Source organism: Thunnus thynnus, chromosome 8 (genome assembly GCF_963924715.1).
Source record: "Thunnus thynnus chromosome 8, fThuThy2.1, whole genome shotgun sequence".
Taxonomy (NCBI): Eukaryota; Metazoa; Chordata; class Actinopteri; order Scombriformes; family Scombridae; genus Thunnus; species Thunnus thynnus.
This window is the reverse complement of record NC_089524.1, coordinates 7,355,212-7,380,452: the sequence shown is the minus strand read 5'-3', so window position 1 is coordinate 7,380,452 and position 25,241 is coordinate 7,355,212. Positions and strand designations below refer to the sequence as shown.

General features: G+C 37.6%; 2 protein-coding genes across 3 annotated transcripts; one reads left to right on the top strand and one right to left on the bottom strand.

Moving 5' to 3' along the window:
- Positions 1-1,429: 1,429 nt before the first annotated feature.
- tm4sf4 (transmembrane 4 L six family member 4) lies at positions 1,430-8,247 on the bottom strand. Its single transcript, XM_067596295.1, has 5 exons — positions 6,883-8,247; positions 6,194-6,283; positions 4,235-4,380; positions 3,191-3,377; positions 1,430-2,541 (listed from the first exon to the last, which is right to left on the bottom strand). Exons 1-5 carry the CDS (start codon positions 7,051-7,053, stop codon positions 2,524-2,526), a joined length of 612 nt encoding a protein of 203 aa, XP_067452396.1. The 5' UTR covers positions 7,054-8,247; the 3' UTR covers positions 1,430-2,523.
- Positions 8,248-9,206: 959 nt separating this feature from the next.
- Positions 9,207-23,945, top strand: LOC137187424 (glutathione hydrolase-like YwrD proenzyme). 2 transcript variants are annotated; one of them, XM_067596291.1, is made up of 12 exons: positions 9,207-9,610; positions 10,325-10,478; positions 10,556-10,709; positions 11,884-12,090; positions 14,365-14,517; positions 14,602-14,689; positions 16,298-16,403; positions 18,642-18,798; positions 19,899-20,081; positions 20,427-20,511; positions 21,353-21,448; positions 23,061-23,945. In XM_067596291.1, the coding sequence occupies exons 1-12, from the start codon at positions 9,511-9,513 to the stop codon at positions 23,204-23,206; spliced, it is 1,629 nt and encodes a 542-aa protein (XP_067452392.1). In that variant the 5' UTR covers positions 9,207-9,510; the 3' UTR covers positions 23,207-23,945. The 2 variants fall into 2 exon arrangements, with proteins under 2 accessions (XP_067452392.1, XP_067452391.1); XM_067596290.1 differs by having other exon boundaries at positions 16,232-16,403.
- Positions 23,946-25,241: the final 1,296 nt, after the last annotated feature.

The window sequence follows — 25,241 nt, the reverse complement described above, 5'->3', positions numbered from 1 at the left end:
TTTTAGCATCAAATTCCCTCTTTGTGTTTCCTCGGACAGTGTTTCCCTGTTGAGCTACGGTGGAAGTATAGTAACAAAAAGAGGGACTTTGGCACTAAAAAGACTGTAATGTTGAATGATATCTACTTGATTTGACTCATTAGGATGGCTGAAGCTTCATATTAGCTTCAGATAAACTTTTAAATACATTTTTGCACAGAAGGAGGACTGTGGATTATGTCCCCCATCACTTACATTGTAAGTGCATTACAAGGGATCTTCTAGTGGTCAGTATGAACAGGAGGAATGATAACAGCAAGAAAAGCATGTCAGTGTTCATTTAGGCACCTGAATATTGTTTTTTTTACTTCTGTGCATTTTATTGTTTTATTATTACTATTATTGTGCATCTTCTATTGTTACTCTGTACTTCTACCTTTACCTCTGTGCTCCTCTTTGCCTTATTTTTATCTGCCTTGTTGTTTTTTGTTTTTTTTTTGAAAAGCACTTTGTAACATTGTTAAGAAAAATGCTATATAAATAAAGTTCATTATTATTATTATCAAAAGTTTTATGACACACTTGGACAATTGTATCCTACAGACATGATGAACGTTTGATTGATTTGTAAATCCAAAAATGACAAAGACCTGTATTTTGTTTAAAATCTTCACATAAAATGTAAGGAGCCAAAACTGTCAACTTTTTGTACACCTATTATGTAGAATACATAAAAACTTAAAAACGAAATGTAAATGAGGATGAAATTATAACATTATAGGCTATATGATAAGAAATATGAGCACACTAATTCTGAGCTACTTAAGTTAGATAAAATGTTACCAAGTGATTTATAAACCAGAGAATGAATTTAAAAATCAATTTGAAAATTAACTTGTATCCCAGAAACTCTATAATGTCAAATCTCTAACCTATACTGTTGTCTCATTTTCTCTTTTGCAACAGTTTCAAATTTGCTGTCAATATAAGACAATGCTCAACTCATTTGTGGTTTCAAGGCTGTTAACATTTCCAGGTGAAGCAGCACTGAGACTCTGAAGTAAAAAGGACATTTTAGTAATAATGCTGCTTTAAAATGGGACCCATATTCTTATTCAAACCAAATGTAATAATAAACTTTAGCAAGTGAAATAGATGTAGTCAGGAGTAGTGTCGTGTTTGACGCAGCAGATGTACCTTTAATTACATCGTCACAAATTTGACAACAATTATCACAACAGAAATGGCTCCATCATGACACCATCACAGGTTATAAATCTAATTTTATTCACTGAGGTATTGATCGGAGTAGAACACTATACACTAAAGCCTGACAATGACTGATTTCATGATGAATCTGTCTGTCAGATCTTGGTTAGTATCGTAACACCCTCCAATTTCAGGTGAATCGGTGCTGGTGAAAAAAAAAAAGATAAAAATTCACAAGTAGTCCAGAATTCTCTGAGCTTTATTCCACTTTTTCTGCTGTTCACAATGCTGCAATTTCTCTTTTTTTTTCTTTACAATGCTTAGCAAAGATTACATCAGTAAAATACAGTCTTCCAGATATATATATACTTTAATAACGCATCAGACAAGTTAGTACCATATAAGAAAGCCCACATACACTATAAAAGAGTATATAAAAGAGAAGTGCAAAATCCCAGTGGTAGTCACATGCATTCTCATTGATGTTTTAAAATAATATCAGTGTAAAATATTATCTTGTGGCACAGCCAGATATGAAAAAAATCTTTCAATAACCCCACTAACTGAGACAATAGTTTGGAGTGGAAATACGTTACAACACATTTGTTTAAAACCATAGATAACTAGTGAAATTCATCGCTGTGTCAGTATCACTTATATGAACCTTTTTCACACAGATATACAAGATGTAAGATTTTATTGATGGTGTCGGTACAGGAACTTTATCACACAGAGGCATATTAAAACTGTCTCACAGTCTTCGAACCCCTTCAGACTTACACACAACACCAAAATGCGCAACAGGGGGCAGTCATGCAACAGGAAATAGTTTCTTACCTCAATAGAGAGACTCAACATCTTGATACTCTCTCTCTAATATTGTATATTTTGCCAACAGGTTTGTTTATGTTTGTCTAGATATTAAAACATAACATTTAAAGATAAATATCATGGCCCTATCCCATCTGCTTTTCATATGTATATCAAAAATAGAATCTATATTTATTGATTTAATGAGTTCAGTGAAGTCACTAAAAATGCAAGAAATACAAACAAACACAGCGAGAGGAAAATCAATCTAATCTAATCTAACATTCAGATCTAATAATGAGAAGATGGAGTGATTAGTGTTTGCAAGAGAGTAAATGAGTATCCCTTTAAACCCGAGCTCTATCATTTCACCAGCTTTGTTAGCTAATTCACACACTGCAATCAATAAGCTCTTATGCCAAAATGTATAATCGTAGCATAAAGCAAGAAACTGTCGTCCTCCTAAAACTGGAATAAACACAGGAAGAAGAGCCACCCTCAGGTTCTCACAGCCGCAGGAAGTGCTCAGACAGTTCTATTGTTCTGAAAGACAAACAGTATTATTAATATCTTAATGTGGTTTAATCACAAAAATGTAATCCATCTCTGTTTACAAACACAAATCCTCAAGCAGTAAGCAGTTACATAATTCATTGGACTCCTGGTTAATGAATTCTTCTCAGCTAATTGAAGATTACAAACCAAATCTATCAAATCTGGAATTAAATGGTCAATATGCAATATATTAATTAGAATTTTAACTGTTTTGGCGAGCATACAACAACAAGCTTATTTCTGTATATTTCCCTAATATTATTTATTGTTTGCTTTAGCATAGTGTTTGTCTTTTCCTTTATTTAACCAGGTAAACGTCTAATTGAGAGATCTAAGAGAGATCTGGCAAAGGCAGCAGAAAAATAAATGTTACAAACAATAAAACATTTATCTCACAGTCAATTGTCTTTCCTCACCTGTGTTTCTTTTATGTCTGTTTTTAGTTTAGTGACTGAATAGGCTACTGCAAATGTTTTAAAGACACGGAAATAAAAAAATAACTTATAAATAAATAAGTATATTAATAATAATTATTGTATAGTATCAGAAATTTGGATTGAATTCAGATCCTCCTACAAATTCCTCTTTTAGACTCTGAACTGAAGTGAACCATTCTCATCTCAGAGCAGATACTGACCTGTTCACAGCAGGTACAGCAGTCTCCACACAGAGCTCCCAGCAGGCCATTCACCACCTGCACAGCACACAGCACCGCCTGGATTATACCCATGATCAGCAGCACAAGGAACAGGGAGACATGCCAGCGCACTATATTGGGCGGCTCTGTGCACTTCAACCAGGATTCTTGGTCGCCCAGGTAGTTGCTGGAGAGGGAGGGTGAGATAAAAACAGCAGGTTTGTGTCTGTAGACGCTTTAATTTGATAACTACAACATCAATAAAAACGGTTCAATTTCTTCAAGAGTGTTAGTATTTGCTTTTTTAACAGTTTAAGGGGTTGGCTGACCCAGATTACACATACAAAAGATTTCTGCCTCTACTAGAAGAGAATGGAATTTCATTTGTGCTGCCCAAAAAAATATATTTTTTAGATTTATATTTAGGGTCCCTCTTGATGACGGGACCTCAAGATTATGTAATAATGTAGGTGTCACTATGTCCCTATGTCATAAATTTGATATTTTGCTTTAGTGATGGATACAGTATCACCAGACATTATAAATGAATCAAACTACCACAATCTAATTGCCTGAAGGTGAAGCCCTCAGGACTCCTGAGGGAGTCCTGAGGGCTTCTGGGGGGTCCCAGAGGAGTTTGCCTGGTTGGTAATCCAGCCTTGGTCTGTGGATTAGCAGGGACACTATTACTGGAAGGAGACGTCATCACTGAATTTCATTTTCTCAGTCTGTTAAGCAACACAAATGGAATTCCATTCGCCTCCATTGTATTGGGGTGGAGTTAAATTAAAAAAATATACTTTTTTGTAATTTGAGTCTTTACATCTTTCAATGATAAAATGCTTTTGTGGACATTATTTTATGAACAGTTTATTAGAAACAAATTAAATAAGATGTATTATCTCCAATCTACTGTTAATGTGACTGAATTTTTTCAGGTTGAAAGAAACCATCTCCATCATTTCATTCATGGTTATATGTGTAATTTAAAATAACAAATTAGTTCTTTGAAATGTCTTAGATTTGTGTGTCTCACGGTCTCACCCATCGGAGAAGGGATAGGTCCACTCAGTCTTTGACCCGTTTTTAAACAGACACAAAGGTCCGTGGCTAATGGCAATAGAAGAAACTATGACGGAGTAACCGGCCCCCAAAACACCCACAGCTGCAAACAGTATGGAGCTCAGCATCTACAGAGAGAGAGAGAGAGAGAGAAAGAGAGAGAGAGAGAGAGGGAAGGAAGGATTGAGCAGTTACTCATATTGGGAATCAATACCTTTTTTCAATCTCACTTTTAACTTCTTAAACAATGACAACAATGAAGTTATTCTCTTGGTGTGCAGACACCAGGCTGGGGGTCATGAACGCAGCACGTCCAACACAGAGATACTGAGATGGTGTGTGTGTGTGTGTGTGTGGAGTGATCTGACAAACTTTTGTTTGCCGATTCTTTCCTGGACCCCACACACACTCTCACACCTACACATTCCTGAATTATCGATCAATATGTGTGTCCGCACCAGCACAATACAAGCTCTGTGCGAGAGAGTCATGTGAAACTCCCATCAGAGGAAGGTCTTGTTACAGTGATTGAAATCTCATCAATTTGTGTGAGTATATTCAGTGTGTATGTGTGTGTGTGTGTGCAGCCATTTATTGCTGTGTAAATCAGGATGGGTGTGTACTGTGTCATTGTGTTTGCTTTCCATCGAGTGTGGAAACAGTTACAGGTAACAGGTGACATATAGTAGATCCACAGGGACAAATGGGTCAAATAAAAACACAGCAGTGTCTTAACACCCTGCAAATCTCAATGTGCATGTCTAATTTTTTTGTTAGGCCATTCATGAGGCTCGTTATATTCATTTTTTTTACCCCTTTTCACAAAAAAACAATATTTCTAAATAGATTGGCTCAAAGTGTCTTGGTGTAGTGGCTGGCACAGTTCTGAGTAATAGGATTGAAAAAGAAAAATGTGTTAAAAATTAAAATAAGATACTGACTGTGCACCAGAGTCCCTAAAAATAAAAAGAAAAATGTGCATAGCAAGCAGATTTTTATAATTAGATTTCCACCTGAATTACATTTTCTTAAATCAGATTTTCTCCTGTTTTCTTTATTCAAAATGAACACCAATAAAATACTGAAAATAACGACCCATCGCAATAATCACATTGAAGCTGCAATGATTGGCTGCCAACTATTAAATCAATCGCTAAATATTTTGATAATCGATTAGTCGTTTTAAGCAAAAAAAAAAAAGGTCCAAATTCTCAGATTTCAGCTTCTAAGATGTGAATATTTCTGGTTTCTTTAGTCTTCTATGACAGTAAACTGAATATCTTTGGGTTGTGGACTGTTGGTCCGGACAAAAGAGGACATTTTAGGACGTCGTCTTGGGCTTTGGGAAACAGTGATCAACATTTTCCACCATTTTGTGACATTTTATAGATCAAACAAAATAACAATAATTAAAATAATCATTATTTGCAGCCCTAATTCATTTCTATGTGGCAATATCCAGTACCAGTTTAAACCATTGATGAATTTAACAGTGAGGTGTCCAAACAAAAAAAATATTTTTGTCCTGCTCAGGAGTCCTTAATGCATGTACATTCATATACAAATCTGAGTAGCTGTTGTATATACAGAGTATTGGCTCTAATGGCTCAAATTTGTCTTTTTGGGATTATTTTTGATTGTGTGTGTTTGTCTTTCTGTTTTTTTTTTCCTCGAAAGGATGTATACAGAAAAAAAGTCTTTGTGGATGACCTGCATTTCTGAACTTCAGGTGTAGCAGTCAAATTGTACTGAAGTATCACTCCAAATTGTTAGGCTGTTAGGCAAACTTATCCTACGCTGCGACACCACATTCCGCAGTCATTTTGGGACCCATTCTAGTCTTCGTGAGCCAAATTTGAACTCTTGCCCAACTTTTGTGCTGCTGTAAATAATCATTTCATTATGGTGAGAAAACAAAAGAAAAAAAAAACACCCCCTCACCGCAAATCTCCGCCCACAGCTTCCGTTGCCACAGCAACCACAGCAGTCATTGTTCTTCAGACCCAGGAAGACCATAGCTGGGAAAATCATCTGTTGCCCAAAACCCACCCCAAGTTCAAACACACGCACGCACGCACGCACGCACACACACGCACACACACAGATAGAAACAGTTGAGCAGATGATGAATTCTTTCTTCCTCTAGTGTGTGCAAGTAAAATGTCCTACCATAATCTTTAGAATATACAGTAGAGTTCATTATCTACTCATTGTTTTAAGCTGCATTAGTTTTCACCAGGATAAGCTCATTTTTTTCTGCAAATATGCCATCAGAATAATTTGAAAGATGCTATAAACACAAAAAGTCTAAACAGCTTCATACATAGAAAAACAAAAAACAAAAACATTTCTCTGATATATTTTGTTGCATTTCTAATATTTCTAATGTGAACTAGCTGTATTTTGCAGACAAGATCATTAACTATTACAGGCGGCGCAATACTCTAAGTATGAATTTTCATCCGGTGGTTTTTAATTTACTGTATTTGTGAATGTCCATATTAGAATTAGCATTCATGTGCTATGGTCACGAGATATAAAATTAGAAAAAAATATCTCCTGTGATGATAAATACAGCTGATATCATGCAGTGTACATACTCCAGTGTTGTAATTTTAACATATACTCACGAACAATCCAGATCCAAAAATGCCTCCAAAGTACCACACTTCTTTTGTGATGTGTTCGGTGTCCCCAGCCTCTCCACCAGGAAAGAAGAGCAGGACATTGCACAGCACACACACAATCGACAGAGGTATCAGAGTGATCCCCAGACACTTGGCAAAGTTGCCTGAACACATTCTGACACTGATGCTTGATCTGCCTCTGATAAAAAAAAACAACTCCTGGGGTTAGAGAAGTATCTCGTGGACTTCAAAACTCCACTTAAGGTGATTCTTCAAAAGGACGGAATTAAAAAACTAAACTAAACTGACAAAAACAAGGATCTGGCTTCTAAAACTGAAGGTCAGGATTCAGTCTGGTCCAGTCTTTGTCTGCTTACCAAGCTGGTCAGTCGTTAAAAAATCAATACACTGGAGAATAACAGTACACCTGTTGGCCCTACCTATAGCTAAATTTCTCCCTACACCTATTTTTGCTTGGTTATTTCTCCAAAAAGCTGCCCACTTTACCAAACCTTCTAGATGATCCTGTCTACCTCACCTGTCCTGTGTCTGAGGATTGTTGATGCTGCATTTGAGCCTTTATATTGTAGCCCCTCTGTCTCACTGTGTGATGTCACTGCTTCACTTTTACAGCAGCCAGCTGTAATATAGCAGGATATCACACACACACACACACCCACGTGCGCGTACAACCACACATACACAAGTTTGCGGCCGCATGCAAACAGACACTGAGCCATTAATGTAGGATTACATACCCGTGTGTGCACACAGAAACACCAGTGAAGATACAGTGGTTAATGTTCTACCATGTGTTTTGTGTACGTGGAAACAGAGCTGGAAGTGACAGACAGTTGGTCGATATCGTGGGGCTGATGTGGCTGATGTGAACCTACCACAGGTTTAGTGAGTAACAGGAAGAGTTTCTTCATCATTTAGGATTGTCTAATCTGTAGTTCAACTCTTGGTGTATCTAATAACAATCAATTTACCACTAATTGGGCTAATAATTACATACAGACTTAAATTAAAGGAAAAACCAACATAAAGTGTCTTGATAAGGTGTTTTTAGGTATTCTCCCATAGGTGTTCAATTGGGTTGAGATCTGGTGACTGGGATGTGGCCATAGCATATGATACATCATTTTCATACTCATAAAACCATTCAGTGACCACTCGTGCCCTATGAATGGGGGCATTGTCATCCTGGAAGAGACCACTCCTATCAGGACATAAATGTTTCATCACAGGATAAAGGCGATCACTCTGAACAATTCTGTATTGATATGTATCGACAAAATTCCCCCCACAGCATAACAAAGCCACCGGATCCCCTCACTGTAGGGGTCAAACTTTCGGGCCCGTACCAGTTTTTTTCTTTAATTTGTCTTTAGTCATAACATGTGCATCCTGTAAGATTAGAGTTAATATGAGGAATCCACACAAAAAAAATCATTAACTTTGAAAGCTTTATAATGCTATTTGCTCATCATGCGGTTAAAATAACAAACACACCCAAATGAGTCATTAATATATTGACTATTTGATTAAATTGCTCTGGATTGGATCCTGGTCTCTTGTGTCATTTTTCAGTTATTAATGAGGCACATTCTTACACTATTGTATATGCTTTGTCAGTCTCTTTTCATCTATATTTTTGATAGATATAATAGCCAAAAAACTTGAAATTGAACTAAATTTGAACTTCAAATAGAAGGTTTGCTCCCTAAAAACTGCTGCTATCAATCCTAAACTTACTGGATTGTATTATTATGAAACGTAAGTTTATGGGTTCATGAGAATATAAGAATTTCAGACATCAAAACACAACAGTGCTTGTGGTTATGTTTTATTTTATGCTATTACAGTCTCATTAATCCGTCATTTATATTTGTTAATCTTTCAGGAACTCAATTCACACCCATAGAGATGTTTCTCCATAAAAAGTGTTTGTACGTGTTTCACAGGGACAGCAACAAGAGTAATATGACAAACTACAAGATGTTTCACGTGACAATTAGCTCATCCTGTCATGATCCCTCTTGACTTAACTTAACATAAAGAAAAAATGGAAATAAATACCAGCCTTCAATAAAATAATATAGGTTCCAGGACTGAGATTATTTCAGTTTTCAATATATCAACTGAAAATGTAGCCGAAAGTTGATGTGATATGCCTCCACACACAGCACATCATTCACATCTAACAGCTTGAATCATATAGATGAGAAATTCCTAAAGTGTCCAGACAATTGGGCAAACAACATCTGCTGATGAAGATCATGTGGTATGATAGAAAGCCCCAAAGCAACCACTAACGTACCTTGTGATGAGACTGTTTTTTTCAGCTGCTGTTTCAAAGGTCAAGAATGAACTTTGACCCTCAGATTTATCAAGGAAGACCACCATTAAAACGATTAAAATTTGAGAGGAATTATTTTAACTCTGTGTGGAGAACTTTAACTAACATAACCATCCATCGATTTAATCTGTCATCTGCTGCCGTTCCTGGTTCAGCCATACTCAATCGATGCATGATTAACCGATCGGAAGTTGAAAGTCCAATGCGGTTTTATTTTGTCCCGGTATTTTGCCCTGTTGTTGCCAACAGTCACTAGTAGTTAAAGCAGGATGGATACCGACTTGACATTCTCCTCCCGTCGGTCACCTGTGGTGTGTTTACATGGCTGTGTGGCGTCCAGCCAGTCGTTGGCTTCAAATATCGGACTGGGTGAGTGGAAACAGTTGCCATGGAGATCTAGAATGTAACTGTGGCTCAGACAGACCGCGAAGCAGTTTTCGCCTGTCGCGCGAGTTCGACCGCTGGTGTTTATTCGCCCCAAACAACCAAAATACCAATTGTACATCGGCTGTGAGCTAGCTAGCAACAGACGCACCGACCGTGTCTGTGTGTTTGTGTTCAGTTCAGCTTCTGACTGAACTCAGAAGTCATCAAAGACTCCTGTCATCTCTGTACGTTAATGAAGCAGATTCAGAAAGCCCCGTGATACGCGCAAATGTTTCGCTCAACTCGCGCGAATCCGCTCGCGTCATTGCTTTGACTTTGTACGTAACCGCGCGGCGCTCTTTTGCTTCGCGTCCTGTCTGAACACACGGCAGCAAGATGACAACCTCCCGAGAAAGTATCCCATCACATTTTTGTGATTCTGATTTTGTAGAGGCATAAGAAAAAAATGGGAAAGTAAAACCAAAACTATTTAAACACCATTAGGGGTGAGTTAGAAAAATATGTTGTGTTTGTGATTTGGGTGATGAGAGGAAGGTAAAAAGAAAACTATAATATACAGTTGAAAATGACAAAAACTACAATATTGTGAAGTATGCAGAATTTGCAGTAAATTGGATAAAACATACATAGTAAGGTGTATTCATGATTTAATGATTCAAGCACATCAATCAGTCATGACTTTGTGTTTTTGTCCAGACACCCTGAAGCGTGGAGGTAATGCGGCAGATGCTGCGGTTGCCATAGCAGCGGCGCTGGCAGTAACAGAACCATGCAGCACTGGTCCCGGTGGAGACGCCTTCTGTCTGTTCTACAACGGAAACACTGGAGAGATCAGAGGAATTAACGGCAGGTAGAGACTCCTCTCATGCTTCTGTTCTTGTCTCCATCATACAGAATGAATACCTGAGCATCTCTCTGTGTCCTCAGTGGTCGCTTGCCCAGAACTCAGACCCTGGACTTCCTTGAGGAACGTGGTTACAGTGCCGAGGCCCCTCCTTCACCGTCTGATGCTTTGAATGTTACAGTGCCAGGGGCTCCTGCGTGCTGGTGTGATACTGTAGAGCTGTTTGGTAGTCACAAGGTTTGACTGTGTGTGTGTGTGTGTGTGTGTGTGTGTGCAGGTGTGTTTTATGCAACATTTGGGTAGCAAAAATGCCAGCTAACATAATCATTTACATTACATAAACAACTTAAGTGTAAACTGCAAAAGTATCCATATTAACACACACAAACACCCAAGGAAGAAGACCCTTGTGTGTGTAAACATTGGTGTTGAAGGTGAATCTAGAAGTTATAAACAAGGAGTGGACAAACATGTCATTGGGCTCTGTGGATATTTCCTATATTTGGTCAAAACAGCAGTAACATAGCAGTCTATGGTAGGGAAAAATCAAAATGTGAAAAATGTATTTGTTGGTCAGACTTAACAAAAAAATCAAAACATGGAGGGGATCTTATGAAATGTCTCAGGGGTTAGATGCTGCCTGTGCTCGTAATTTAAGCTCCTGTTTTAAAATGAATGCTAATGTGTTACAAGGTTGTAAAACCTATTGTTTCTTGCACTGCATGTCCACTTTATAGTCAGTGGTAAAACACAATCTTTAAAAAAATCATCCAAACTGTTTTTCTTTCATTTATATTTTCCAATACAGCTTTTCATGTACTTAGTTATACTATACATAGTATTAATCTTATTAATCTTAACCTGTAAAAGTTTAAAGGACAGATTCAGTCTAATCACTTGAAGTTAATGTTGTTGTTTGATGATATTTTTCTTCTTAAAATAAATGCAATCAGACACTGGGATACTGATTAAATAGATGCATTGGCAGTACTAATGTCATACACCAGATCATCAGTGTGAAATGGCACATCCATGCTTTAGAGGTTTTGCTGTTGGACATGAATGCTTAAAATGTAATAGTATTACTCATATGTGGATCATGTGAGTTTGAGAGCAGATTACTGTTCAGTTATTTAAAATATTGGGAAGTCCCAGCTCTGTCAGTCAGTCCCTCTAAATCTGAAGTAGAAGCTTTTTATAAGGAATATTTCCCATCTCAAAATAAACAACTCTTCAGTATCTTCTTACTCATACAGATTGATGAAAACAAATCTCTGGAAAACTGTCACAGGAAACTACAAACCAGTTTTAGTCTACACATATTTCTTACCAAAACAATGACTAACACTTCCTGCTCAGTGAGGTTTCCTATGAGGTAATAGCAATGTGTTTCCTCTGCCTGTTTCCCCAGCTGTCCTTTCAGGAGGTACTGAGCGGGGCAGTGGAGCTGGCTGAGGTGGGGTTTCCTGTTGCCGAGGTAACAGCTCACCACTGGGCGCATTGGGTAGAGGTCCTGCGAGATGCTGGGAAGCAACTAGGCCGAGACCTGCTCATTGATGGTTACGCGCCCAAACGTGGACAAGTATTCAGAAATCCCGCTCTTGCTCGAACTCTGAAGGTAAATACTCGAAAGTAAAATGCAAAAAAAACAAAACAACAACAACAACAGAAAACACACATGTTCGTAGGTCATGTGAGGAGCACTGGGCCAATTTTTTTCCCTTGAACTTAAACCTGAAGGAAACAGAACAATGTAGAACCCAAGAACCCTTTTGTATGGGATGACCTCGGATGAGCACACAGGGAGTATGCTGGGTAATTAACCCTGAAGCCTGTAGCTTGTTGGACTCAATATGGAAAGAAAACAAGAAGAAGGGGGAGGAATATAGATTGTGCAGGGGTGGGCGAAGAAGGAACAACTTTAAAAGGGGGGAACAAAGAGGAAGACAAAAGGGATGATCTGGAGTTCATAGAAAAGGTGATGTGGTCAGAAGAGGGGAGAAGGAGGGATAGATGGAAAAAGAAGAGAGGAACTGGGGAAAAGGAAAGAAGTAGGGATGAAGATGAAGATGGAAAAAGAAGGAAATTATATTATATTACTTAGAATAAAAATACTTAAAAATAGAGCAATGACTACACTGAAAATATTGTAAACTGAAAAACCCAACAATAGAAGTGATAGTAAAAAATGGACAAAGGACACAGCGAACTCGCAGAATCAATTACATGTTTTAAATCACTTCTTAAAACATATCTTTTTAAAAAGCCTTTTATTAATATTAGTTCAAAGTTTTATGTTTCCAGTTCTACTGCATTTTATGTTTTATTTGTTTATTTTGCTGTTTTTATCTTATTTTATTACATTTTGGGTATTTTATTAAATTTTATTCTCTATACCTTTATTTGCTGGATTTTATTTAATTGTGTTGCTCATTTGTTTTAATTTTGTTTTCCCCATGTAAAGCACTTTGTAACGCTGTCTTAAACGGCGCTAATTTATACATTATTGTTATCATTATATGCGGTATTCTTTGAAATATAATTTACATGTTATGCAAAAACTATGAAGTCATTTTTGAGTGAGGTGGCACATATTTTACAAGTCTCCATGTTTCCTGTCCCTGAATATGAATGTGTGTATGTGGACAATGTAATATTCATAAAACCATGCTCATTCAGTAGTTTCCCGTCTTTGAGACATCAGTGGTGCTGTGGCTGACCTCATTGTTTGCGTGTGTGAGTGTGTGAGTGTGTGTGTGTCATCATCAAAGTATGGAGACTGTAGGTGTGCTTTGTTAAATAGTCATGCATTGATTAATTCTCTACTTCATTAATACATCACACAGTCAGTCATAGTCGTGCAATAATGCAGGAACACAGCCAAGTACGCCCATGACGACCCCCTACCCACGCACACACACATACCCACACACTTGTGTTCCTAAGACAGTAAAAACAATAGAAGTGACCTCAGCCTCATTGATGGATGGTTTCCATGGTATCATAAAGGTCATTCCTCAGTGATGACGGTGTGTCTTACATTCTTGTGGTGCAAAATCACACAGTCAAACACACCCTCCTGTTCATTTTATAACATTGATTGGACTAGTAGATGTTTACAATAGTGGACACGTCATCCACGTAGCTTTTGAACTCTACACTCGTGTGGCATTACATCATGTAAACCAACATGTTTTTTTATGTTTTTGAGTTTTTAATGGCATTTTTAAAGGGGACATATCAAGGTTTTGTGATTTTCTGTTATTTTTACACTGTTATGATGTTGGATGTCTATGTTAAATATGTTCAAAGTTCCAAAACTTGAGGTAAATGTATGTAAAAATGCTTCCTGCAATTCAAAATCCCAGGCTTCAGTTACCTGTACTTCCTCCTTGTGGTGACATGAGATTGTTCGTGCATGCCCACAAACGGCCAGCCTTTGTTGCTGAGATTGTTGCTAAGGGTGTTCCACGGGTTGTTTGCATTGTCCACTTGCATATTTCTGATCGGATTCAGGCTCGAACATGTATGGATGTATTTGAAAAGTTTCCATTTTGAGTAAAGAGCGAGAAAAAGAAGTGAAATCCTACTACTATTGTTTGTTTACGTAGCCTCCAGAACTAAAACAACCTGTTTCAAACAGAGGCTGAACTGAGGGGCTGCATAAAGGGCCAGTATAAGATTAATAAGGAGTTTTTTGAACTGTAAATCATGCAAAGATATTCCAGTAGAGTCCCAGAATATGAATATAGACCTGGAAATGTGCATGATACATCCTCTGTAAAAGCTGTGGATGGACAGATAGAATGCAAAGAGACAAACTCTCTAATAGGTTGATTAACTGAGCAGTTGAGTGATTGATTGTGACATTAATGGACTCATGTGTTGACAGGAGCTGGGTGAGCATGGTAAGCCAGCTTTCTACCAGGGCAGAGTGGCCCAAGCCATTGTCGATGTCATCAACCAACACGGAGGAGTCATGACCCTGGACGACCTCAGCGGCCACAACAGCGAGGTTGTCACCCCCTTAAGCACAGAGTACAAGGTGAGGTCAGCCGATTTAGATTTAGATTGTATCTGTGTTTTAATAACATGGTCAGCAGAGTGAATGACTCCATTGTGTGTGCAGGGTGTGCGTCTGTGGGAGCCTCCTCCCAACAGTCAGGGACTGGCTGCTCTGCTGCTGCTCAACATCCTGGAGAACTTTCCTCTCAAAGGTAGCCACCGATACACTGAAGCCACTTACCAGCAGAGCAGCTTAGAGCTCTTTCTGGGGATGTGGATGAAGCAAATATCACTTTGTAGAAATAAAGCGTTATTCACAAAAAAAAAAACCAACAACCTCAAAACATATTTTATTACTCAACCCAGAAAGTTTACGTGCTGAGAATTTGAGCTATTCACCTCTGAAACTTCAGCCCCCACTTTAATATAATAGAGGTGAATTTGTTGCTTAAAACATTGAAAAACTCAACAGCTTGTGTCAGCAGTGAGTAATGGGGTCATTGTTTCTGAAAGGAAAAGTTTCTTTTGAGGTTGACAGTGTTTTGAGCACTATTTGAGCATGATGACTTCCCATCCCACGTGAGATGAGTCAAAAGTTTGGTTTAAAAAAATATAAAGAAATAGCTAACCACCTATAAGCTAATTTCTACTAAATCCTATTGTATTTCAAAACCTTGGCACATAAAACCACAAATCTGCATGGCTAGGAACAGCCAAGTGTAAAAATATTACAATCACAAAATATTTAATTTGGGTGAACTGACCCTTTAAAGACAGTAGTACAGTATGTGATCTCCTACTGAGCCTTGTCCAAGTCCATTTGTCCCATTACATTCCCCACGACTCTGAAAATGTAGTCCCAACAATAGTCCCATCATTATCTCATGACATTAGGCATTTTAGTCTAATTTATCTTTTGATCAGACTAAAGCGTTTACAGAAAAAAAAAACAGTCTCCTCGTGCTTTTGAATACTTTTCTTTAATACTTAAAGAGGGAAATTTAAACATTATTATATCACAGTAACAATCAGCCAGTCATGTGTTGGTGGTAAGGATGAGTTTATGGCAGACATAGTATTGATGTGTGACATTTTAATGTAAATAGTCTGTATTGTAAACATCTGGTATCTGGTGGGTTTTTTCCAGGGTAAATCTTATGGCTCATGCAAATTGCTGTGATACATATTTCAGTATGCAGCAGCTGAGACTATATAGGCTATAAATATAGGATAAATATAGGGTCAACAACAGCTTCAGAAAACCTAATCAAATATGCTGTTTGATTGAAAAGAATCAGAGCTGTCAGAAGTAAAACTTTGTAATGGGTTTTCTAGTTTTTCTCTTTAACTGCTGAAGGAATAAATCCTGCAAATGTCAAAAAATGTCTGTAGTGGCAGCAAGTCAGATAAGGAAGAAACTGAAAAAATGTCAATTAAAGAGACATAGTGAGCGTTGAAATTAAACAAAATTATGTCCAAAAAATAACATAAAATGTATTTAATTATGTAATTATAATGTTATTTATATGCTTATTTATTTATTTATTATATACTGTATATACAGTATGTCTGAATTGCTGCCATCTCATCCTCTACTCTTTCGAGGAGGGAAAAAAAGACAATTAAATAAATGTTTAGTCACGCACACGAAAACATCTAATTTGTACAAATCTCTGGAAGCTCTGAAAATTCAAGTGTCTTTCTGTGTGTGTGTGTGTGTGTGTGTGTGTGTGTGTGTGTGTGTGTGTGGCCAGCTTTAGGCCATAACAGCTCCGACTACATCCATGTTTTGGTGGATGCTGTTCGTCTGGCATTAACAGATGCTCTGCGTTACCTGGGTGACCCAGACCATGTGACTATCCCTCTGCAAACCTTACTGGACAAGAGCTACAGCCACCAGCGAGCCCAGCACATCAGCATGGATAGGTGTGTGTCTCTGTGTGTGTCTGTGTGTGTGTGTGTGTGTGCGTCTATCTGTTAGTACCAGTATGTACCAGCCGTGCTCTGTTGACTTAAGATAGGACTGTAGACTTTTACATCCCCCCGATGTTCATCCCTTCAGGCCTCATCCCTCCTCTGCTGCTCTGCCTGCTCTGCGTGTCAGTGTGTGTGTGTGTGTGTGTGTGTGTGTGTGTGTGTGTGTGTGTGTGTGTGTGTGTGTGTGGGGTGTGCGTGTATCTATTTTGGCATCATGATCTAGTCACTGGTCATTACTGTAGACTTTGAACTTTAGGTCCTTATCAGCTGTAAGACAAATACAAATAGACTATAAAAGTATAAAACAACAGAATGATCCCTGTATGTGAGCACAAAGACACATATATACTGTAGTAAAACATATCAAATATATTCTCATTTCCTAAAATTATTGAGTTGAGTAGCATGTCACTGCATTAGACAACACACACAAATACAAAAAATATTTCTACTATACCACCAACCCTTAACTAAGAGTGAATTGGACTCTAATTGGACCCCTCAGCTGAAAATCATTGTCTGTCAAGGGCGTTTTCACAGTCAAACAATGTTTACATACACATAATAAACCAGAGGCCTGTTTCAGAGAGCAGGTTCAACAAACTCTGAGTCTAACCATGAACTCTGAACTGATGAACCCCGAGGTGGGAAACTCCGAGTTCTCTGCTCCAGAACAGCTGATCAGAGCCAGTTCAATCATCTCTGAGTATGTTCACTCTGAGTTAAGTGTATGATGAATTAAAAAAGCCATCATCGATGGAGCTCCAATACTACGATTCACCACGGCAACAGGTAAATAAAAGGCAGAGCCTCCATTTTAATCCAGTGGACATAGAGATATTAACGCATGTGTATGCAGACAGTGCACATTTATCTTTAAGAGTCTGAGTCAGAGCAGGAAAAGTGTCAATATGTTAACACAATTAATCTTTATTCAGTGTTGTCTATTAGTTCATCATTTACCAGACTTACATTTCCTTAATGATGATAAAGTGGGATCTGACGGTGCATCAGGCTGTAGCCGATATTACATTTTATATATATTTGTTCAGTCTTAATCTGATGGGAGACAAAACACAGGAGGCTGCAAATGAAGATAAGAAATAAAGTAAATATTTAAAAAATATATAGATCAAAGATATAGAGACATGACTGTAAGCTCACAGTATGATCCAGTAATAAAAGGCATAGAGGTGAAAATACAGTAGATTTAAAAATTTTAGACATATTTATATCTTGGCTCAACAGCATTCAGTGATGCTGCTCAGAAATATTAACATATAATCTCCAATATCATAGGAAAGATGTTTTATCAGTGTGACCAATCACATCATGAGTGATAGAGTTAATTATTCATTGATCCCACGTGTCTGAGGCTTCATATCGATTTCTTTAGATTTAAACTGAGTTTACACATTAGGTGCAATAAAGATTTCAGTGCAGGAGCTGCTTTAACAGCTGTCTTGTGAGTCACAGTGTTATAACAGGAGGACATGCATAGGTTTGTTTTGAGCTTAGGCTGAATTCACACTGTGTAATATTTTAATGTGAAGGCAAAAACCGCTGTTCAAGGAAACGACTGATGCACATAAAAGCGTTGACTTTAGAAAGTCCTGAGTAACTAAATGAGCTTTGATACGGACTGAATGAATGAGGAAAATGAAACAACGCGTCTGGCTCTGTAAGAGGGAGGAGAAAAAGAGAGTCAGTTACCATGGTAACCGACCCAGAGTTTAAGTTAGCTCTTCTTCTGGAGCTGAAAACCCAGAGTTTCCCTCGTCTCAGTTTTCACTAATCCCGCTTTCTGAAACAGGGCCCAGGTAACTGGGTGAAATAACAATGAGGATAGAAATTACAGATTTACAGTACATTCACTGCAGTAACTTGGTTACTATAAAACCTGTGTTTACATGCATTAATCCAGCGTGAAAGAACGCAGTTATAAAGATTATCAAAGTGATAGCTAGTGATTCAGAAGTTTGAGGTTGGCAGTTAGGGCCACTGTAGTTATTATGCACTGTGAGAAATCACTACTAAACCCTTCAGTACAGTAAAACATTAGTAGTATAAGTACGTAAAGTCAAATTTTGCAGAAAGAAATCAGACAGAGGACTTCATGAATTATATTTTTCCCCATTAGTTATTTGTGTTTTTAATTGTTGATTGCTTGTATGTGTTTGTTCATAGGACCATGGAAGGAGTGGAGCCCGGCCTGATGACAGGAAGTGACACAGTCTATTTCTGTGTGATTGACAGTCAGGGGAACGCATGTTCATTTGTCAACAGCACCTACATGGGCTTTGGGAGCGGGCTGGTCCCAAAGGACTGTGGATTCTCACTACAGGTTAGAAAGAGTGTGTGTGTGTGTGTGTGTGTGTGTGTGTGTGTGTGTGTGTGTGTTTGTGTGTGTGTGTGTGTGTGTGTGTGTGTGTGTGCAAGTGGGGTAACGATGGGTATGTAAAACTCACAAGTTGTCCACTCATTACAAATTAAGAATTAAAGTCCAGTCTGATGCTGAAGTACAGTTGTAGTTTATCTTGACTGGAAAAGCAGGTTTTTATAGTTACTAGATGAGCAGCAACACTAAGCAGTTTTTTGGCTGTCACATATGTCACATATGGCTGTTGATGAAAGTTGACAATTGTGAGAGAAACATGGTGAAATCTTTGGTCTGCTCATTTAAATCACACCGTGAGACACGTCAACCGACGACTGATTTGGAGCTTTGTTGACCAAAAACAACCTGACGCAAAATTCTGCCAGCGTCAGACAATTCAAACCGAATTCTTACTGCTGCTATGACGCACATCTAGAAACAAACCAATCAGAATACAACATGAAATGATACAGAATGCAAATAGTGCAGTTTTTTCAACACGGTTTAGGGGGAAAACACTATTTCTCCTTAATTAACACAAAAATCGAAACGATGGAGGTGAAACGAAGAAGAAGTGTGTGTGACCCATGAGCCGAGCTGATGACACGCGTCTGCTCTCGTATACTTTCTTCTGTTAACATCGTAGCGTCACGATTCATCACGCATTGAGTGCACAGTTGATATCGTACAGTCTGACACAGATTGTCACAGGTGTCTCGTACAATGTGACATGCAATAAACTTACACAATCGTTGTTGTTGCACAGTGTAAAGGTGCCTTTAGGTGAAGACAAAAAGGACATGTAAAACACCAGACATAATGCAAATTTTGATGTTTTATGATCCTGTTTTGCATGGTAACCTTACAACATCAGGAATAAATGTGTGCGCTTGTGTTTTGTGTATGTAAGTATGTGTCAGGTGTTAATCACAAAATATTTATGATGATCATGGATCTATAGAGACATGCTGCTGTAGTAATATGTCATGAGTTTAATATCCGAAGCACTACGAAAAGAAAAAAGTCGTGAAAACATATTCATGAAATCTCTTTTTCTCCTCTGACAGAATCGTGGTGCCAGCTTTTCTCTGCATCGTAACCACGTTAACTGTGTTGCTGGTGGGAAACGACCATATCACACTATAATACCTGCACTCCTCACTGACTCTGATTCCAAATCACAAAAACCACAACTCCTCGCTGCACTGGGGGTCATGGGGGCTTTTATGCAGCCACAAGGACACATCCAGGTATGTAGTAATCAAGAGTGCAGAAACTTTCAGATAAAGTATGTAAAATATGCCCCAAACACAGTTTTTTTTTTAATTTATAACATCTCTTTTTTGATTTGTCAATGTGTAAATAAGTCGCGGTTGGTTATTTTATAGTCAGACCAGATCAGACTTTGGATAAATAGTATTTGAAAACACTGACTTCTGCATGATTGAACCTTTTGGGTGTACCAATTTAGGGATTATATTCATTTTTTAGTCACAGAAAAGTATTCAAAATGACTCAAAACATACTACGTTTTACTGATGGTTCAGTCTTATGAGTGTGATTCGTAACATAACAGATGTTGCTGGTGTGTTTAGGTGTTGTTGAACATGTTGGAGTTTGGGATGAATCCTCAACAGGCTCTGGATGCTCCAAGAGTCTTCGTACAGTATGACCACAAAGGTATGCCTTACCTCCTCACACACACACACACACACAGACACACACACACACACACACACACACACACACACACACACACACACACATACTGTTACATAAAACATCATTGCTTGATTAATAATTAATATTTATGTGTGTTTAGTCAAACTACTGTATGGCAGTATACAGTACTCTCTGTTGTGAGATGAAATAAGTCATTGTGACATTCATTTAACTTCCTCGTACTGTATCGTATATGCTTTGCATCTGTGCTATCATAACATACATTAAACAGAAAATACAACATTGAACATTTTAAAAAAATCAGTATCCTTAAGATTTTAAAGTTTGTCGTTATTACAGAGGAAATCAATCCGTCATGATACCCTTAGTAAAGCAAATCATACAACTGATTCCCTGATAGGTTCCCATACAGAAAATAGTGTGTTGATGCAAATGTGATTAGTATTTACTTATAATTACTTTATATAACAATGAGCTCAGCTTTCAGGCTCCCTGCCTGTATCTCTCTCTGTAGAGAATACAGTCATGTTATGCAGTTCAGCAGTTAACACAAGCAACTGAAGCATTAGTAAACCTATCTCATAGCATATTACAGAAACATTACCTTTACAAAAAAGCATAAAAAGTTTATTTCTATAAAAGATGTACTGTAGCTCTATACCTCATCATTAATAGGATACAGCTCATAAGTTTGTTCTGGTGTCGGATCACATTATATGCTGTTGAATACATGGTCAGAATTATGGGAATTTTGTGAAACAACACATCTTACGTCCCATATTCATGTGAAGGACTTTTTAAAATCAAAATTGTATCCTGATTGGTCGTCTCTGTCTAGCTGACGAGTGGTTGGTTAATCTGGAGGAGGGGATCGACCAGGAAGTAGCTGAGGCGCTGAGAAGGCGAGGCCACAAAGTCGACTGGCCAGTCACAGGTAACTTTTATGTAATGCATCCCAGTAACCGTAGTGGCTGCATCATGTTTTTACAACCACTAGTAGATCACTGTCTTATTCATTCATTCATTCATAAAGCAAAATTTGAAAACTAAGAAAAAAAAAGAGGTAAAAAAGTAAAATGACTCCAGACATGTTATCTATCTTTCTAGATCCTCATTACCTGTCCTGTTTACAACAGCTAGACTTGATTTCATGCTTAATTAAATGTACTGAAGTCAAATTACAGTTTGAATCAGAAAGACCAAAACTTCTCACTGAATCACTTTGAAAGAGTTGCACTCATGCACCTGCAGTACATGTTTTTCTTTTATTCCATCTTTTTTTTCCCCACCACAACATATTGTGATATATGTAGGAGCTACATGTAACCTACTTTAATGTGTTCAAATACTTGTTATATATTGTCTCAGTATTTACCTTAACCAAATGAGACCATGGCTGAAACAACTGTACCTTTTGATTTGAGATTTGACTATCTCAAATCAAAGGTAGATCATAGTTCCTATAAACTCTGTTGCTTCCTGTTGCAAACAGGATGTTTTCACTTGTTCCTCTTCCCTTCCCTGGCATCATTATCAGTGAGTTTGATTGCACTCTGGCTTTTATGAAGAGCATGAACATGTTGTGAGGGATTTTACCATCAGTGTTTCGGTCCCTCCACCATCTGCTGCTTTGAAAAACAAAAAGAATCTCCCTTTGTGTGACGGAGCAAATCCCCAGTGAAATCCAGATCAGTAGCACAGAGTGTCGGACGCAGTGAAGACGCTTATAGCTTCCATTTCTCACGGTTAAAGGAAAAGCTTGTCTCAAAAATAATGCTTTGATGACGTATCAATGATGCAGTGCAACTTATAGCAGAATTAAAATACATTTATTATAAAGCTCTTAATTCCTGGAATTGTTTCTTGATAATACTTTGATTTATTTTAAGGTTTCAGCAACAGAAAAACACAAAGCAAAAATTCCCAACTACCTCCTTTTTATGTTTAAGTTACGTTTGTTAAGTTAAATTTTAGAATCATTAACAAGCAAATCAAATTTAAGGAACCAAATATCTAACTGATCATCAATCGATTAAAAAAAAAAAACATCTTCCTCATTGCTTAACTGCTACCTTCATCCTCTCAGTTATACATGTTAAATTTATTGTAAGATTTAAAATAGCAGGTACTTTTAACAGTATCTTGTAGCATTAAGTGACTTTACAGTGATAAGAACTTATTATGAGTTATTTTATCTAATTTTAACATTGATGCAATATTTTAAAATATTACTGTGATGTCCAGTAACTCAAGATGTTTCTTTGTCAGTCAGGAATTAATTTGTCTTTCATTATCCTTTTTTAAAAAAAAAATCATATCTCATATTGTATCTGTATAGTTTGTAAGCTATTTAACAGTGAGGTTATGTTATTTCTATCACGTTGTGTCAGTTTATTCATGTAACCTTCACACCTCAATAACTTAGCATGCTAATGTAACTTAAAATATTTGGTTTACTTTGTATAATAGTTACAGACAGTTAAAAGATCGAGCAGTTTAATAAGCTCAATCATGTTTTTAATGTATTTTTTCATTCGTACTCACAGGCCACAAGAGGTCTCGGTTTGGGCGGGGACAGATCATTACAGTGGGGGATTGGTGGAACCCATCTGTCAATCAAGCTGATCATCCAGCGAGGGTGCTGTGGGCAGGATCAGACCCCCGAGCAGATGGATGTGCTCAGGGATACTAGACAGACTGTAGATAATAATAATCAGTTAATCAACTGATCACAACGTTTTCTGAAGGCAAATTTCTTCATGAAATGTAGAAATGCAGAAGTGCTGCAAAGATCCGCTTGTGACAAAATTCACAGCAAACACAAACCTTTGTTCTTTGGCGTCATTGATTAGCTGACTGATCTTATTACCAGGCGTGACTTGACAGTAACACCGTCATAGTCTGGTGTATTTACAGCTACAGTGCACCTTAATAAAGTGCTTTAGGTTCTCATGTTCTTACAGTATATTAACGTTCATCACATGTTTGTGTTGTATGTTTACATACAACACAAACATATTTATGTTTATGTTTATATATCATCATGTGCATCATTTTATTTTTTATTTTATTTTTTATTCATTGGCACAACATTCTGTATGTTCCTCCACATGATTCTTGATTACAGATTAGATTTGTGAGCAGCAAACAAATGGGAAACCAAATCTTTGTGTAACATTATATTACACAGCGAACATGCCCTTCCTCCACTGTTTGTAATGTGAATCATGTCCATCACTGTTAGTCTTCTTTATTACTTTTAAATATTTTATAGTGTTATATAGTATTTTTGTTTCTGCTGTTGCTGAAAACCAATTTAAAACTCTGTATTTCAAATGATCTGTGGTGCAAAATGAAATATGCTGGATGTGTTTACAATGATTTTGTACATGTTTACAGATAAATTAAATAAATTAGATATATTTTCAAGCGATATTAAGTTCTCTAGGTGATGATTTCTACTCTGGTCATTGTCTCACTGTCCGCTGTTATATGTACATCTGCAATCACAAACTGCAACCTCCAAAATCACTATAAAGTTGAATCAACAAATTTCCAAAATTATTTCAACAATGATGGTTAAAAAAAAGTTATAACTGTCATAAAGGTAGCATTTATTTAGGACTGTGGTTTTAGCTAGGTATACCTAATAAACAGGCAGATTAATGTATTAATCTGTGCAAATTGTTATGCCCTGATGTGCCATAAGAAAGGTCGGGAACTGTTGTAATCATGTGATATGTTAGTGACTTGTTCAACAAATTGGACATGAGCAAGATATTTCAACAACAACCAGCCGTATTCTCTACTTTTACACAAGAAATATAAGAATTTAATGGGCACATTTCCATGAAATTTACTGAGCATTGTCATGTTCCTCAAAAGACGAACCGTTTCCCTTTTTAGACACTTCACCACCAAGCAAAAATGTCAGCTGTGCACAAAAGTTATCTCACAGTTTAATATGCAGATTACATGTAATTTTAATGAGCACATGGCCCTTCATTAACTCTTAGGACATACTATCATGATTCTACATGGCAGGCGTTGCTTCCGCTGCATGTTTTCGAGGTGGCATCATAGCAGGTTTTGCTGTGAGCTTGAACTTTTTGTGAAGTTTTAGCTGTTGGGAAACGCTCTGCTGCCCCTCATTGCACCACACAGACACCATGAATACAGACAAGATTAATTATATTAAGACAGGTCTCCAACAGCTAGAGTTTTACAGGAAAAAAAGGTTTGTTGTTTTAAATGTGAATGAGTTGGGAAACAGTTTGTAAGCCACTGGTGCTCCAGACCAGACAGCTCAAACATGTTTCCACATCAACACGAATGTCTTGATGTAGAAACATGATATTGGACCTTTGAGTGCTGATCTCCTTACAGCTCCAAACTCTTAGTGGTACCGACCTGTTTACTCCTATAAAGAGCCATGTGTTCTGTCACCCAAACACTCTGTTTTACATAATCTGCCTTAATTAACACTGGTCAAAACAACTCGTTAGTGGTTCCAGATTACAGCGCAGTTTATCTGGATGTGTTGCATTCCAGCTGGATTATAAAGCAGCTCACAACATGCTAGGCCCCCTTAAACACAGACATGCATACATACAGTGTTTCTGGCTTTCTGACACAGCACTATTAGGAGTCATGTTGTGCCCTATTGCCCTACATAGACCTGCTGAGCGATTGTATCATTCTGACCTAGAAAGAGAGAGAGAGACAGA

Bases quoted from the DNA above. Each gene is read 5' to 3' on its own strand.
- LOC137187424 (XM_067596290.1), top strand. From the start codon at position 9,511: ATGGATACCGACTTGACATTCTCCTCCCGTCGGTCACCTGTGGTGTGT. The intron at 20,082-20,426 runs GTATGTAGTAAT...TGGTGTGTTTAG, and splicing joins AGCCACAAGGACACATCCAG to GTGTTGTTGAACATGTTGGA. The intron at 21,449-23,060 runs GTAACTTTTATG...TCGTACTCACAG, and splicing joins AGTCGACTGGCCAGTCACAG to GCCACAAGAGGTCTCGGTTT.
- tm4sf4 (XM_067596295.1), bottom strand. From the start codon at position 7,053: ATGTGTTCAGGCAACTTTGCCAAGTGTCTGGGGATCACTCTGATACCT. The intron at 6,284-6,882 runs GTGAGTATATGT...TTTGGGCAACAG, and splicing joins TTTTTGGATCTGGATTGTTC to ATGATTTTCCCAGCTATGGT. The intron at 3,378-4,234 runs GTGAGACCGTGA...CTCCCTCTCCAG, and splicing joins ACCTATCCCTTCTCCGATGG to CAACTACCTGGGCGACCAAG.